Here is a 17,303-nt window from a genome sequence, read left to right on the forward strand (position 1 = left end):
AACGATATCTGAAAACGCCCATTCGGCATAGGACCGTCATATAGGTAGTCAAATAAAACACATGGCTATATGCACAACTTTGTATTATAACGATAATCATAAGCACCCTTATATCTTCTGTTACATTTAATCAACAGTTACATTATCGTTATAAATATTTATACAAAATTTATCAATTTATCGAACAGCGTGGCAAATGATTGTCTAAGTGTCTCCATACGTGCAACACCTCCACGATCATACTGGCAAGCGACTTTCGGGGACCCCATCCATACACAAAACAAAAAAGTTCAAACACACAAAGTAAATAGAGTCTGTGCGGAAAGAGAAGAGTCGTGAAATGTATGGGATCCAATACATTCTAGAGTTAGACCAAGAAAAGTCTGCTACGATTTTGATAGCCCACGCAGTCCAAGTGTTGTTTATACGTCAAAATTTCATATAAGTTTGACGTTTAAAATAACACTTGCACGGCGTGGGCTATCAAGATCGCTGCAGACTTTTCTTGGTCTAACTCTTCTCTTTCCGCACAGACTCTCCATAGTAGAAATAAGATTGATTTTGAGAGAAGTCAGAATTATGGCGCATTATTATCAAAATAAGCGTTATTCAAATAAATAGTAAAGTAAGGAATGTATACAAAGCCTGAACATAATAATTTGAGTCTGTGCGGACAGAGACTGACATCTGAATGAAAGATGTGACAAGAACAAATAATTATTATATGTAGTAACAAAAACAACACGCCGTAGCCCTGCAACTTTCTCCTTTGATAAAATAACCCATATGCTGCGTCACGTCACGGCAAACCTCGAAGGAGATGGCGGCACGATCTTGCCGTCTTTCGGAAAGATTGGCCTAATATTGCCGTAGAACGAGACGCGTGGAAGAAAGAGGGAGGCCTTTGCCCAGCAGTGGGACACAACAGGCTAACAAATAATTGGAATACCAACAGTCCAACACGGGGCCCATTTCTCGAACGATATTAGACTAATATTTTTGGTGTATTGTCATGGCAACCCATACGATTTGACAGTTCGTGGACTAATAATATTAGTTTAATATCGTTCGAGAAATAGGCCCCAAGTTAGTATAGGTTGTCGTCCACTTGGAAACTTGAATTTTAACAACGAGACAGTTTCAATTTCCTAAATGACCCGAGTGCGCTACGGAGTGTCATGTAAAATGTAGTAACCTCCTAAAGCCCAGTCATACAAATGGCATATCCAAAAATTGCTACTGAAATTTGAACCTATAGTGTAGGAAATAGAAGTTATTTTGTTTTGTTTGAAAATTGTATGAAACAAAACAAATGCAACTCTGTTCCATTTGAATATAATTTAAACGAAACGTATAAAATACTCACAGGACACTACAACGTACCCGGGTTAAGCGATATTTTTACTCGCAACATAAATGACAGACTGAGAGGACACTCTCTGAAACTGACACGGACGCAGAGTAGTAGCAACCCCAGACGACACTTCCTGTCTAACCGCGTAGTGAAAGTGTGGAACGGTTTACCCGAGTCAGTGATCAGTGCACCTTCGATAAACTCTTTTAAAAACAAACTCGATGAACACTTTCGTAGACTACAAAACACAAGTGGACATTGATGTGCACGTATCAGCTTTAAGCTGCCTGTGCATTTACATATAATAATATAATAATAATAACAATAATGCGACACTTCGCAAAAGGATACGTGACCGCAAAAAATGTAACTGTACGAAACTAGCCGACAAACAATGGTTGAATGACAAAGGAAAATGATTACACGAAGTAAAGCGCGTTCACAAGCGTCCACCACAGCCAACGCACGCCCACCACCCTCGCCCGTCTCGTCCGTCTCCTCACAATCATCGGGCGATGAATTCGCCACTGCGCCCGATACCAGCGAGTCGAGCGACGAGTGCGGGCCGCCGCCGCCGCCGCCACGACCACCAGCGCGACGCGGGCGGCCACCGCTGCCGGCACGCTTGGGGCCTGCGGGACATCTTGCTCCGCCCACGGCTCCCGCTGCCGGTGGTGTAGTGCGTCGCATGAGATGGTCTCAAACCATGAATGAGAACGTCATGCGCGCCTACTATGGGGCTACAGAGGGGGGAACCGACTTATGCGCGTACCGTGTCCGAATGCTTCCACTGTTTCAGGCCCTCGAACCAACCATCGACGTGACTGCGCAACGGCTATCGGATCAGGTGCGAGTCATCCAGCGGCTAAAGCGGTTGGATGACTCGACACTTGATCGGCTTCGCCTGGAGGCTCTCTCTGCTCGCGCAGCCTCCACCTCGGTGCGAGACCCGCCCGCCACATCGCCGGATCCGGTGCCGGCACCCGACCAGGCACCGGAGGCGCCGCGGGTAGATCTCTGTGCCGACGAGGAGGAGTTCGCGCAGAGTGTGAGTAGTACAGCCAATGAGCAACTGAGGAGGACTTTGGATGAGGCGATTACGCAGTATCGCTCCACACCCAATACTAGGCCACGATTACCACGTTTGCCTATGAATAGACACAATCTAGCGCTAATGGGAGCCCTAAACGCTTTACTAGAGCCATATTTGCGGACTAGTAAAGATTTAGATGATACGCACGCGATCATGTATTGCGGAGCCATCGCGGCGTGCCGTGTTGCACGAGTCAAGTTTCCGGACTCTGAACGTGCACCTAGGACCGCCGGGGGTGCCCCCGCATGGCAAATACGGATCGAGCGACGTATCAGCTCTTTTAGGACTCTTATCGCAAAGCTGATCTGCTTCAGGGGGGGCAACAATCGCCCCCGAGTAATGCGCTTTGTAAACCAGGCATTCGCGGGGACGGATATTAGGCCCCGCGACTACATGGCCAACATTACGGAGCGCATCGACTTTCTAAAGCAGAAAGTCTATGCATGGGCAAACCGTATTCGCCGCTACAGAGAGCGTGTGGACCGATTCCAGCAGAACCGTCTTTTCCAGAGTGACCAAAGGAAGATGTACCGAAAGTGGGAGGAAACCAACCCTCGTGCGTCCGACTCGCAGCCACCGGATGCTACTGTCATGAATGACTTCTGGCGTAGCATCTGGTCAGTGCCTGTCGGACACACCGAGGGGAGTTGGATGAGTGTTGTCGAGCGTGAGTGCGAGTCCATCGAACCTATGGGGGCAGTCACCATCAGCCCCGATGACGTAAGTTGTGCCATTCGCACGGCCCAGAACTGGAAAAGTCCTGGGCCGGATGGATTGCACAACTTCTGGCTAAAATGGTTCCGATGCTCACACTCCTGCTTGGCAGCACAATTTCAACAAGCCCTCGAGCTTGGTTCTCTCCCACCTTCCTTAACAACTGGTGTCACCTTCCTGCTCTATAAGTCCGGTAGTACCACGGAAGCGAAGAACTACAGACCCATCACATGCTTGCCTACACTCTACAAGCTCCTTACATCCATTTTGAGAGCAAAAATCAACGCGCACATTGTCGCAAACAATATTTTGGCCTCTGCTCAAAATGGATGTAGGGTTGGGTCCCGTGGTACTAAAGAGCTCCTCCTCATAGACATGACCATCTGCCAACAAATCCGGAGGAACAGGGGGGCCCTCTCAGCAGCCTGGATTGACTACAAGAAGGCCTATGATTCGGTGCCTCACTCATGGCTGGAGAGGATCTTAGAGCTGTATAAAGTTGATACAGCTTTAAGAGCCTTTCTAAGCGCATGTATGAGGCAATGGACCACAGTCCTTCGTCAACCAGGAGGCGGGGATGAGAGCCCTGGCCCGCAGGATTTTATAAGGATTGAGCGAGGAATATTTCAGGGTGATAGCCTGAGTCCTCTGTGGTTCTGCCTAGCTCTGAATCCTCTCAGTACCTTGCTGAAGGATTTAGAACTAGGTTGCCGGCTTCGGAGAGGGGGTGAAGTCATTTCTCACCTTCTGTACATGGATGATCTCAAATTATTTGCACCAAATAGCCAAGACTTGGTGGAGCTACTGAAAACTACCGAAGTCTTCAGTAATGCCATCAACATGGAGTTTGGTGTCGATAAATGTGCGGTTATGCATGTACAGCGGGGGAAAGTTGTAAATTCAACAAATTTACAACTTTCTGAGACAATGTCTTTCAGATCCATCTCTGAATCAGAAACCTATAAATACCTTGGCATGTCACAGTCGTTGGGTATTGAGGAAGAAGGTATTAGACGGTCGGTGAAGGAGCGCTTTTTCAGTCGGCTCACAAAAGTCCTTAACAGTCTTTTGTCAGGAGGCAACAAAGTGCGCGCCTTCAACGCCTGGGTAATGCCCCTACTCACATACTCCTTTGGCATACTAAGGTGGACTCAGACCGAGCTGGACGCCCTGGATCGGAGGGTCCGATCACTGCTCACCACACATCGCATGCTACACCCACGCTCGTCAGTTATGAGATTGTACATCCCACGGAAGTGTGGAGGCCGAGGCTTCCTAAACGCCAAGGATCTCCACAACCGCGAGGTGTACAATCTCAGGAATTATTTCCTTAACAACGAGTGTGGGATGCATCGTGATGTGGTGGCAGTAGACAGGAACCTCACGCCGCTCTCCTTGGCAAACGAGAACTGGCGCAAACCTGTGGTACTAAGTACTGCGGATCGCAAGGCGGCATGGGAGAGTAAGGTGCTACACGGGCGGTTCTACAAGGCCCTCACGGGACCCGATGTGGACCTGCTCGCGTCGGTGAACTGGTTACGATTCGGGGACCTCTTCGGAGAAACCGAGGGTTTTGCCTGTGCAATTGCGGACGAAGTGATGATGACGAACAACTATCGGAAATATATCCTGAAGGACGGTACGGTCGACATTTGTCGGGCATGCCGCCGTCCCGGAGAGTCACTCAGGCATATTATCTCCGGTTGTTCTCATCTTGCTAACGGCGAGTACTTGCACAGACATAACCTCGTAGCCAGAATTATTCACCAGCAACTTGCCCTCTTATACGGCCTTGTGGACCGCGAAGTGCCGTACTACAAGTACTCACCTGCGCCAGTTCTCGAAAATGGTCGTGCCACGCTCTATTGGGATCGATCTATCATCACTGACAGGACTATTGTAGCCAATAAGCCTGACATCGTGCTGATAGATCGATCGCAGCGCCGGACCGTGCTCGTCGACGTCACCATCCCCCATGATGAGAATCTCGTGAAGGCCGAGAAGGACAAGTCCAGCAAGTACCTAGACTTAGCCCACGAGATAACCGCTATGTGGGATGTTGACTCGACGATCATTGTTCCTATAGTCGTGTCAGCGAACGGTCTCATAGCGAAGAGTCTCGACCAACACCTAGAGAGACTCTCGCTGGGTGGTTGGATCAAGGGTCAGATGCAGAAGGCGGTAATTTTGGACACGGCGCGTATAGTACGTCGATTCCTCACTCTGCGGCCCTGACCACCGGCAGCTTGGACCCTGCCCCGCTGCCGGCGGCACCCTAGGTTAGGTTTTTTATAATGTGTTTATATATTTTTGTTATGTTTTGTAAGAGTTTTTATATTTTACTTTTATACTCACATTGTAAAACCCTAACCTAAGACCCTAATTGAATAAAGAGAATAATAATAAATTTCATCGCACTGAATAGACACTACAGCTACAGAATGTAGTGGATAATTATTTTCCATCGTATTTTCACGGAAACGTGGGTACATACAAACGTGTCTTGCTATTTCAGTCAATCTCGGTACAAAAAGTACTGATGTTGACTGAAGTAGCATGGCAAATACGAACAAATCCGAGAAAATACGATGGAAAACAATTATGCACTATACATCTGTAGCTAGGTCTGTGAGCCTTAGGAGGGTAAAGCGACGCACTCTGTTTGCATGGATATGTAGTATTTGTGCCCTTAGCCAATATGATAATAAACTATTTCTGGCACAGTTGTTTAGGCCATCATTTAACCTATGGTCATGTGAATTATACATGAAAGCACCATAAAACAGTTGATTTTGTTAGGAATGCTAGCTGTACTAAGGGCAGCATTTTGTTACAAATTTAGACCTAGATGGCAGTTTACTGTACAATGCTATCTAGCCATCACACTTTCATATTTTACAGCATCAAGATGGCTAGAGTTCATTTCTCAATAAAAATGTCCTTATCATTCCGCTGTATTTTACTTATACTTAGTATGTTTTCGCATTTTGCACCAGTTCAGGGGCCCGATTTTTGAATTTCGACCGCTCGATTTCATGTATTTCGTTCAATAATAACTCCACTACTAGGCATTTAAATTCTACGAAATCGAGCGATCGGAATTCAAAAATCGGCCCCCTGGGCATTGTTCAAAAATATTGTGCACCGTGGCAAATTGCTTGCCTTGATATTTCGCAGTGTTATGTCGCTGGCCCAATATTACAGGGTTCTATGTTACATTTTCAAGATATGTTCGTTGAAATTCGACAATGTCACTACTCGTATGACAATGTTCAAACGTCAGTTCGATAAAAGTGAAACATAGAACCCTGTAATATTGGGCCAGCAATGTGTTGATGCGCGTCCCAAAATTTGTTAAATCTATCTAAATATAATTATCAAATTTTAGGCACCTACTGTACTACACATGTAAAAAATCTACGCCTATAACCATTTGTACTTGCGATGCGAGTTATATTGAACTATAACATTCATATATATGCGGGTCTTTATGGAAACTTATTAGCATATTTGGTTTTATCTTAGTTAAATGGAGAATAAACAAAAAATATAAGTTTTCCCCAAAAGTCACTTGCTTCATTCATAAACTTGTATCCTAAACATGTACATAAAAATAAACATTACTGTCATACATAAGGCAATAAATAAAAACGAATGCATTTAGATACCTATCCATAACCGTAAGTTGTATAATTATATTGGGTTAATTTAAAAAGACATTCACGTTGGATTAAAATATATAAAATAAATAATGTAAAAAGGTGCCCATTCAATCTTTACATTCATATACTACCTACACACTTTCATTTATACAAAATTGTCTTGTTAATGTTATATTTTTAATTTTATCATGATTTTTATGATGCATATTATCTATAGATAAGTATAAAAATGTCTCAATCAACATCTCAAAAATATATAGACAATATTTTTATAAGGTGGTCATAATTTTGATAAAGTTGAAAACACATTTTTATACTCAAATCACTCCAAATAGACTTTTAAAGTAGTTAGATCAATAACGGGTAAATGTATCTATGAGGCAAGTCTAGAACTGGCATTCACATAAGGGCCTGTCTACACATTGATTAGCGTTTATTGCGAAATGAGAGTACATACATGCTAATACATGTGTAATCGCAAGTAGCAAATGTATGAACTCGCAATAAACACTAATCAATGTGTAAACAGGCCCCAATGTGTAAACAGGTCCCAATGTGTAAACAGGCCCCAATGTGAAAGCCAGCCACACTTATCCCGCAGACACACTTATCCCTATTGACCTTAAATCATTTTGTCGTCTAACAGTGAATCGAAACACTTACGTGTCACCTTTGGCACGCCAAGCACGCAACTAATGATAGGGTCTACATTTTCCTCAACCGTCGGGCAAAAGAGACGCAGCTATAAGTTAGAGTAGCAAGCAACCAGTGCTGTATATATTTACTAAAATAGCACACTTAGTTAAATTAAGAACGAAAACTATACGAGTGTTTGCGTTTTAACCCGACGATTGAAGTAAATTATTAAAACAAAATTCTTAAACATGAGTGCCGTGTAGTCAACCAGATTAGTCTATTACGTTATATCTATTAGTTAAGGCATAAACTATGGCTAGTCCCTCGTGATTTCCTTTAAGTAACAAGCTACTGTTTGAGCCTTCAACAAATATATAAATTGATCAATATAAGCCATGTGAACATAATATGGTCCTATCCAATTAAGAGCCACAGGAACCTAGACGCCGCAAGCAGACGCGGCTCGCCCTGTAGAGCGCTTGTGCGGTGCACTCCCATAAATAATCATGATGAAATTATAGTACATAATTAATATATTACTATTTAAGATCGATCGTAAAAAAGTTAATACCAATTAAATAATTACCTTTATTCATTATAAGTTTATAGACAGCCTATACTACTCGGCCTACTCCTATAATTTCATAGGAATTATAGGTAACGCGCGAACCGGAGCGCTTTGGATTGCGCTCCTATGGAAAAAGATTTAGTACATTCAATCAATAGGAAATTCAATAAGAGCGAAAGAGAAGTTTCGCCACAGCCCCGCACGTGAAACAGAAGGTTTTCTATGAAGAAACAGGTAAAATTGGAGCGCGCTCCTAGCTCGTTTGAATGCGCGCGCAGTCCGCGCGCCATGTTGTCATTTGCTTGTAAACAGACCTTAGTCTATTTTAAAGTACGCGCGGGAATGCAATTTTGGCTTTTATTCATTCTAAATAATTAAACAAGAGTATGAACAGTGAGTGCACATAATTTGTTTATTGTGAGGTGTTTAAAAACTTACTGTGAGTGAACACCCATAATATGTAGTCACCAGCCGCCGCTGGCCGCAAGTAATGTTCTCATTTTAAAATTACATGAAATTTGACATTAACATTTAAGTAACATATATCTATCTCTGGTACCAGCGTTCGTTGCTAGAAATACAAGTACCAGACATATTAACGTAAATGTTCATGCCAAATTCATGTAATTTAGGTACCTATGTCGTTTAAAATTTGTATGCGAGCGGCTTTTTGGCGCTGGGTTCGTGCGACTCGTCATTTAAAGTTTTACGTTTCCAAGGAATTTGTTAAAGTTCAGGAGTTGATCAATCTTATTATAAAACCAAAAACCATGGAAAAGTTATCGTCAGATATGACACAGTTTTTCTCACCAAATATCCAAGGAAATCTGACAATGATCATTCTTTTGATCCAACTCTTTACTCATATATGCAAATAAATGCAATAACAGAATAACAAGACTTTTATTTTTTTACACAATAGGGACCTATTGTATGAGAAAATGAATTTCCTGTTTTACTTTTTACTGTATTCCTTTGAGAGGGGCACAATATAGATGTATTATAATAAATAGCACAAACGCATAAGGTCAATACGGGTAAGTGTGGTATACGGTTAAGTGTGGCTGGCCATTGGGTCTGTTTACACATTCAATATCTGGGAGTAGAGACCGAGCTTTGCTCGGAAAACATATTGCTCGTTTAAAAGTATAAGATAAGTGTTTATTGCGAGTTCTTACATTTGCCACTGAGCGAAAGTAGCAAAGTAGCCTAGCCAATATATGAACTCGTAATACACACTAATCAATGTGTAAACATGCCCCAATGTGAAGACCAGCCACATTTACCCGTAACGACCTTACGAGTAACTTGTTACAAAGTTAAAAATAAGTCAATGCATATTTGGTTCGTAAATAATAAATAGAACTACATTACAATGGCTTCGTATAAACATGATTATAACAGCTAGATGAATGAAGCGAGTCGGCCAAAAGTCTGTGCGGTTTTAGTTATAGCATTCGTATTAGTTTGGATCGCTTAACCCTTTGACTGCTACGCCTGTTATATATCGCACCATCGTAAATCATAATGGAATAAACGAAGGTTAATATTAAACTGTAAACGTGTAGGTATAGTCTGTCGATTTGTAACTGGCCCCGAGCCGCTAATCCTTTGTCTATTGTTAATTAAAACCGCACGTGCCTCTACCAGTCTAAAATGTGTCATATAGATGGCGTAACAAAGGCGCGTTATCGGAGAGCGCACCTACACTGGTTTTTTGAGCGTTGGAGTAACCCGTGCTCAGGTGCCAATTAGAATAATCGGGGTTCGGGGCCACCTACAAATCGACAGAGTATACGTCTGTGGCCTGCTTTAGCGGTCAAAGGGTTAACCTTTCGTGTGTTTGATTAGGATCCTGTCCTGACTGAATTTTTCAGTCATCATATTGCATTTCTTTTCTTTTTTTTCTGCTCTATACGCCTCGACCGAGGTTCGAGCTCACGATTCTAGTCCACACACGAAAAGTGAAACAATATGTCAATCTGAGTTTTAAAAATAAGAATAACATTCAATGAATTTGATATTGCCTGAGCCTTCAGTTCTCGCTTGTAATCAATAGACTTAATACAAGTACGCCGCGACAATAACTATCTTTCGCGCGAGATAAACTACCCGACTCTTTCTGATTAACACAGTTAGGAACAGACGCGTAGTCTATCTCGCGTGAGAGATACTGTCGCGGTATACTCCTGCTAAGCCTACAGTACAAATGGACATAGTTAGATATTTTCTCAGCCACATAGAAGCTCAACTTTTGGATATGCCGTATTTGGGTAAAACATTAGCGTTGTCATAACTCACAACAATATGGTAATCTATTTTTTACGGTACACTACGAGAAAATCTTTTTTTATTTAGTTAGTCATACAATGATCGTACTATAATAGTGTAGGGTTGGACGCCGTGTCAAACACAAAGCTGTCACTCGGACGCCACGTCACCGAAGTGTCAAAACTGAAATTGAACTTTATGCATTATGACGTAGGTCTAAGTTGCTCGGTGGTCTGTGACGGATTATTCCGTCTTTGGCGTTGAACCTGCGGTTCGGATATAACAGCCGTTGGCGTCGAAAAGGTTAAAAATAGATTATCAACATACGCTTCAAATGCATTAGAATGTTTTTATCTCTTTTTCACTTTACCGCAGTGTCAGTTGGTTTCGCAAATGGAATGGTGATTTATATATAATTATATATTTTAATACAAAAATAATTTAAGTAATACAAGCTTGCTGGCGCTTTGTGATTCATATTGAAATAAACACGTCATTCTCGCAACATTTAGATCACATATTTAGGTACTAATGGACCGAGAGCTGAACGTTTTTGACTACTTTTCACACTATTAAGAGTCCTATGTGTATGAAAACAAAATACAATTTGCTCTGGCAAGTATAAGGTAAAAACATGACAATATTTACGATAGTGACATATTAATGTTAAACGTTCAACTGTCGAACCATAGTTGACTTAGCACAGGAGCTCCGCGACAGTATCACGCGCGCGAGCAAGATTACCCGTCTTTTTTCTAACTGTATTAGTTAGAGAAGGACGGGTAGTCTATCTCGCGGGCGGGATACTGTCGCGGCGCCCCTGTGCTAAGCCTACAAATCACATAAAAACATCAACAGAACTACATTTTTATATAAGTATGCGTACTAACTATTTAACTCGGCGGAGTTTCTGTCACTTCTAGAGGTGTTTAACGGATAGTATTGAAACACCTTTATAGGAAATTTGTCGATATTGTTCATATTCTATATTTTGACTTTATGTTTCATCAAACATTCGGCGATATAAATTTCGTCCACCCGTCCCCACACCGCGAAAATCGAAATTTCGTTGACTCTCTATCACTCTTGCATATTCGAGTGATAGTGAGGCAGATAAAGAAATTTCGATTTCCGCGCTAAACCCTCGGGTACCTACACTTTTATCAAAATTACAGTTTTCCGTACAAATTCGGTAATATAGTGTCAGTGGACGAAATTGGTCGAATAATTACCGAATCTTCTTACTTAGGGCCCTTGTGTAACACTAGAGTGACTTTTGTATTACTGTAGGTACTTGATTAGATCTAAAACTCAAAACTCGATTTGATTATGTCGTGTACTTACAGGGTTATACACATTTCGCTGCGTGTCTATTTTTCTACATGGATATTTTGTTACAGAACAATCCAGTTACCAGCATTTCATTTCGCCGAGATGCGACGACGAGCGAAGCGAGGAGAGTAGTTTCCCAGTACCGCCGATCGGTTTCAATATATACCACAAGGCGTAGTCACTAGAGCGTCCTGCCGCTGTCACTGTTCCGACGACCATTGATCACTGTTACGATCATAGACCACTGTTCCGATGATCATTGATCACTGTCCGCCACCATGGTGATCACGGTCACGGGATCACTTTATAGAAGATGGGCTGGGGAGCGTTGGTGCCCGTTTAATAGTTGTTAATCTGTGGAAGAAATATCTGAATAAATATTATATTCAGTTGGAGCATAGGATAGATTTTGGGAGAAATTGCTATTTTGTCGCCAAAATACAGTGTTTAAAGTTAAAATTGAAATATGAGGTGTGGAGTTGTTCAAAGGGTTGTAGAGTTAGACCTAGAAAAGTCTGCAGCGATTTTGATAGCCCACGCAGTGCCAGTGTTATTTTAAACGTCAAACTTCTATTAAACTATGACGTATAAATAACACTTGCACTGCATGGGCTATCAAAATCGCTGCAGACTTTTCTTGGTCTAACTCTAACACATGTAATACCTGAAGTGGGCTCCTTATAATCTTGTAATGCATTTCAGGATTAGCGTATGCTTAGGGGCCCTCTCAGGGGCTTAAGGCCCTCTGCACCTCTGAGGTGCCTTAGGACAGCAACAACGACAATAACATCTCGGGTCGTTCGCTCATAGTGTTTTGCGCGCTATGCTACCCTATTGCCATACCACAAGTGGCATGGGTACTTTACTTAGTAATGAAATTGAGGACCTGTCTGGCCAAGTCAGTAATGACCCACCGAAGCCGATGGTCTTGGGTTCAAATTCCAGTGAGCAATAAGCACAAATATCTGTTAGTTCGAGGTTAAACATGGCCGAATGACGGTGTCCAGTGTGATAGTATACATCCGGGCTGTGACATCCTCTTCAGCAACTTTTACAAAGTGGTTTGTACTGAAAGAGGCTGGATTCACGTCCGCTAGCACTGGTCGGGATCAGGCGGCGGACTGGTTGGCTGTGCTGGATGGGCTGGAGTTGGCGTCAGCTCCTTGCGGAGTGGAGGTTGGGTCGAGGTTAGTGAAACACTCACGTCCATTAGCACTAGCCGGGGTCGGGCGGTGGACTCAGGTACTGGTCAGGTCAGCTGTGCTGGATGTGCTGGAGTCGGCGAGCAGTTCCGACTTCTCGAGTCTAGCCGAGCTGGCTTGGCTGAGGTTAGTAGAGAGGCACTCACGTCCGCTAGCATTGGTCGGGGTTGGGCGGTGGACTCAGGTACTGGTCGGCTGTGCTGGATGGCCTGGAGTCGGCGAGCAGTTCCTACTTCTCGAGTTTAGCGGAGCTGGCTTGGCTAAGGTTAGTAGAGGCACTCACGTCCGCTAGCACTAGTCGGGGTTGGGCGGTGGACTCAGGTACTGGTCGGCTGTGCTGGATGTGCTGGAGTCGGCGAGCAGTTCCGACTTCTCGAGTCTAGCCGAGCTGGCTTGACTGAGGTTAGTAGAGGCACTCACGTCCGCTAGCACTGGTCGGGGTCGGGCGGCGTGCTCAGGTACTGGTCGGCGCGCTGGTGCTGGATGAGCGCGGCCACGGTGCTGGAGTCGGCGGGCAGTTCCGACTTCTTGCGTAGCAGGGGCGCTGGCTTGGCTGAGGTTAGACCTTGCTTGCGAGCCTGTGAAAGGAAAGTTAATATTTGAAGGCAGAATATTAAAATTTAAGTATGCATTATTGCATATTGCATTAAGAAGAGCCCAGATTGCCCTAATGCGGTCGTTACGCGCCCGTATTTTTGCGCTTCCCTTTTAGATTGTACCTACATTTAAAGTGCCATGTTTTAGGATCTTAGTCATCGGCATGTGCTGAGTGCCATTTTGGTGTTATGTATTAGAATAAGATTAGGTATAGGCATAAGTTTTTTCACCACACCAACTGGTAAAGGCTCTCTTGATTGTTCAAAAACTGATAGCAAAGTTGCATTTTATTCACATGTGAGGCAAAGTAATCTAATGCAAATTTTGAGTTGTTTTCTTATGTTTGCTGGTAGAACCAGCTCAGTTCCCGCTCCTAGGCATAATATAATGCAGTCGCTGTGGCCGAAATCGGCCGGGAAGAAGAGAAGGGGAGAGGATAATAAATATTGAATACCATTCATTTGGAATTATTTTGGTTTGATTTTGTTTGATACCTTACAGTTAATATTTTCTTCGGGTTGGTGTGGTGAAAAATTTTGTGTTTCACTCGGGGGCAAATTTCGTATAAATTTCATACCAAATAAACTATGTATTTCTATTTCTATAAAGAGTCTTTCAGGAGCTGCGCTAATTAAGCTCGCAATCTATAGCGTGGGCGAAAAGAGAGCGTTTTTTGTGTTTCGCGGATTACAAAAATAGTATTGATTCCTACCTCGCCTTAACAAGCAGCCACCACCCGAATCCGAGCTTTAAACCTACGTTTTTCCATTCGTAAATACCAAGGTGGCTTCCCACTCGATCCTAGTGTATACTTCGTTTTTTTTAACATTAAAAAAAGGCAAACAATCTTGACGTGTCTTTTTATTGAAAAAAATTGTAAAAACGCCTTTTAAAAATTCGTTTATATTACTTACTAGCAACCCGGCCTGGTTTCGTACGGGATAACAAATTATACACTTAAACCTTCCTCCAGAATCAGTCTATCGATAGGTGAAAACCGCATGAAAATGCGATCAGTAGTTTTTGAGTTTATCGCGAACAAATAAACAAACACACAAACAGACAGACGCGCTTTGTTTTATAAGGTGTAGTAATGAAAGCAAAATAATGTAAATAATCGTATATGATTTATAATTGTTACATAATTATTTGCTGTGACTTATTGTTCAGAAGTGTTTATTTAATGCTAAAAAAAACGAACTATAGCTAAGGTCGTCCGCGATCTGTATGTTGTATTCTCCATAATGCTTCCCTTTAGAACTTTAGACTTAGTTTGGAGGCTCTTTGTTACAAGACATGTAGTCGCCAATGTCGTATGTGGCACTATATGTTAACGTCGCGGCGGGCGGCATGCAGCGCTTTAACTGCCTTGGCTTCTAGTCTCTACCCTTCCCTTTGGAGGCAATATAACAACACTTACATTCAGTAATAGAGAAGCGTTATTACATTCAGTCATTAAAAGTAGTATATGTCGGGGCGTGACTCCAGAAGGACGTATTGCAGCGTTACAGTTCATAGTTTTAGACACCTGTATACAATTGATTAGCAATGTTTGGCTACTAGCAATGTTTGCTGTTTACAAGTTGTAACGAAATCCATAACGTAGAGAGTAGACATGTGCGCCGCGCCGCCGCGCCGCCGCCGCCGACGATTTTTCCACGCCGCCGCCGCCGATAAATATGACCGGCGTATAATCGGCGTGGAAATTTTTGATACCTATCGTGTCTTATTGCTTGTTGCTTAGTGAATAGATAGTGTCAGAGGTATAATTTAAAGATCCTTATGCTTTTTCGCTTATTTTTTGCCATCGAAACAAATTAGCATCATTTTTGTCGTTGCGGTGTTAGCTGTGATAACGATTTAGCGTTAATTTAAATAAGATCTAGTTTCTGGATAACAGGTTATTATTTGATATTTTATCGCCCAGCTTTTTTATAGAACGCATTTTATTTTACCTACATTACTTACTATTAATGTAAAACAATAAACTACATCAAAATACGATTACAAATATACGATTGACACTCAAGAGACTATTCTCTTGATTTTGAACTGTCATAGGGAGTTCTCTTTTATCGACTTTCGATACACATATATCGATACAATGTAGAACTCAAAATATTTAAAAGTTATAAATAGTTAATGGATATTTGACTGTAAAAGAAGTACTTAGTTTAAGCAGATAACATGTAAAAAGATGACTACATAATTCTCTTAAAAAGAAACTAACGGACTAAGACCGAACTTGAAATAGTTGAAATAGAAAAAAAAACACAGAACTGAAGAAGGTAATTATATGTGACACTATTAACTATTAAGTTTTCATTGTTTTTAATGCACATATCTATTTCGCATTTTCAATAACTCAAAGTTATCTGGAATAGATCGCTCTTTAGCGATTAAACCGCTTTTACTTTTAATCTTTTTTGATATGTTGTAGGTATTCTACATTGACCATTGATATAGGTATATCGAAAGTCGATAAATGAGAAATCCCTAATGATAATTCAAACTGCCACGAGAATTCCGGCCTCTGAATTGCTAAATTTGTTAATATTTAAACATACCATTAGGTTGGTAAAAAATGGTTGCCAAGTGACATGATGGGATATCACTTTCGGCAATAATGTATAAAATACCCATAATGTGTTTTGGATAGCCTAGTAAATACTCAGAAGGCTTTAAAGTAGAGTTTCTACAGCCACGTTCTCATGTAGTATCAAAAATTATGCCACGCCGATTTCACGCCGATCACGCCGCCGCCGCCGGTCAAAAAATCATCGGACGCCGCCGCCGATGATTTTGCCATCGGCGCACATGTCTAGTAGAGAGTAACGCCATTTATTGGCGTGTTGTTGAACTAAGATGACAGGTAGAAGGCTTTGGAACGTCAAGAGGTTTCTCTTGGGTGAAGGTAGGCATGAGTTGGCATTTTTGTCGTTATGTTGGTAGACTGGTCAAGCAGGTTGACCAACTTAACGTTGAGGCGGGAGGACTGGAGCAGCGAGGCTCCGCCGCTGGTGGACAGTCTTGATCGGACCGCGCTAGAGATCGGACGTACTCGTTAGCCAACCTCGTGTCTAACTCGCCACGTTCCTGAAGGCTTATACCTGAAGGATTATTCTGAAAGCTTATAGAATCCAACGTTCTTTAACCATTTAGCTAAGTGTTATATTCCAAGTGTTATTTTGATTTCTTACGTGTGATTAGAACCTTACCTTTGTAAAATAAAGAGAAGAAGTGTTGTTTTGAAAAGATGTGTCCCGCCGAGTTTGTTGCCGGTCCCAAATAGGGCTAATTCTTCTCGGGTCAGAGGTGTACGGTTGGAGCCGGCCTAGCTTGACTTGAATAAAGACTTGAACGATTTAATGCGATCCTTTTATTTGAGTGCAATCCAAATACATCCCAATAACGACTAGATATTTTAGTAGGCACTAGTATGGTTAACGAGTTCGAATGCTTATTTCATGCACTGGTAGCATACTAATTTAGCTGTAACTAAATACCACTAATACTAATTACTAATTTGTGTAATACATTGAGGTACTATGCCCACTGCCGTCGCCCGTGCCTCCGTCATATATGACACATACCTGCGTCGCCTCTCTCTCGATCCTCGTGTAGCTGAGGTCGGGCGTGTCGTCCGCGAACTGTATGTTGTCGTCGCGGCGCGGCGCGGGCGGCGGCGCCTTGGCCGCCTTGGCTTCGAGCCGCTGCCACAGCTCTTCCCTCTGCAGGAGGCGCTCTCGCTCTCTGAAAAAAAAAAGCGTGGTTTAAGGCACAGACTATTTATCACACCACAAGGGTTACCGCTTGACCGCTGACAACAGGGGAACTGACGACTTAGGCCCAGTTGCACCAGCCACAATTGACG

The 17,303-nt window shown here is 42.6% G+C and overlaps 1 protein-coding gene across 3 annotated transcripts in view; it reads right to left on the minus strand.

Annotated features, from left to right (window-relative positions):
• Positions 1–5,822: 5,822 nt before the first annotated feature.
• Positions 5,823–17,303, minus strand: part of LOC134799101 (serine/threonine-protein phosphatase 2A 56 kDa regulatory subunit gamma isoform-like) — an 85,204-nt gene continuing 73,723 nt past the window's right edge. For all 3 annotated transcript variants that reach the window (XM_063771495.1, XM_063771494.1, XM_063771493.1), the window contains 3 exons: positions 17,023–17,182; positions 13,253–13,410; positions 5,823–11,984 (listed from right to left, as the gene is read on the minus strand). In XM_063771495.1, coding sequence (XP_063627565.1) covers positions 13,258–13,410; positions 17,023–17,182 — 313 coding nt within the window. In that variant the 3' untranslated portion in view covers positions 5,823–11,984; positions 13,253–13,257. The remainder of the gene's footprint in view (positions 11,985–13,252; positions 13,411–17,022; positions 17,183–17,303) is intronic.

Source organism: Cydia splendana, chromosome 18, assembly GCF_910591565.1.
Source record: "Cydia splendana chromosome 18, ilCydSple1.2, whole genome shotgun sequence".
In the NCBI taxonomy this organism is placed as follows: Eukaryota; Metazoa; Arthropoda; class Insecta; order Lepidoptera; family Tortricidae; genus Cydia; species Cydia splendana.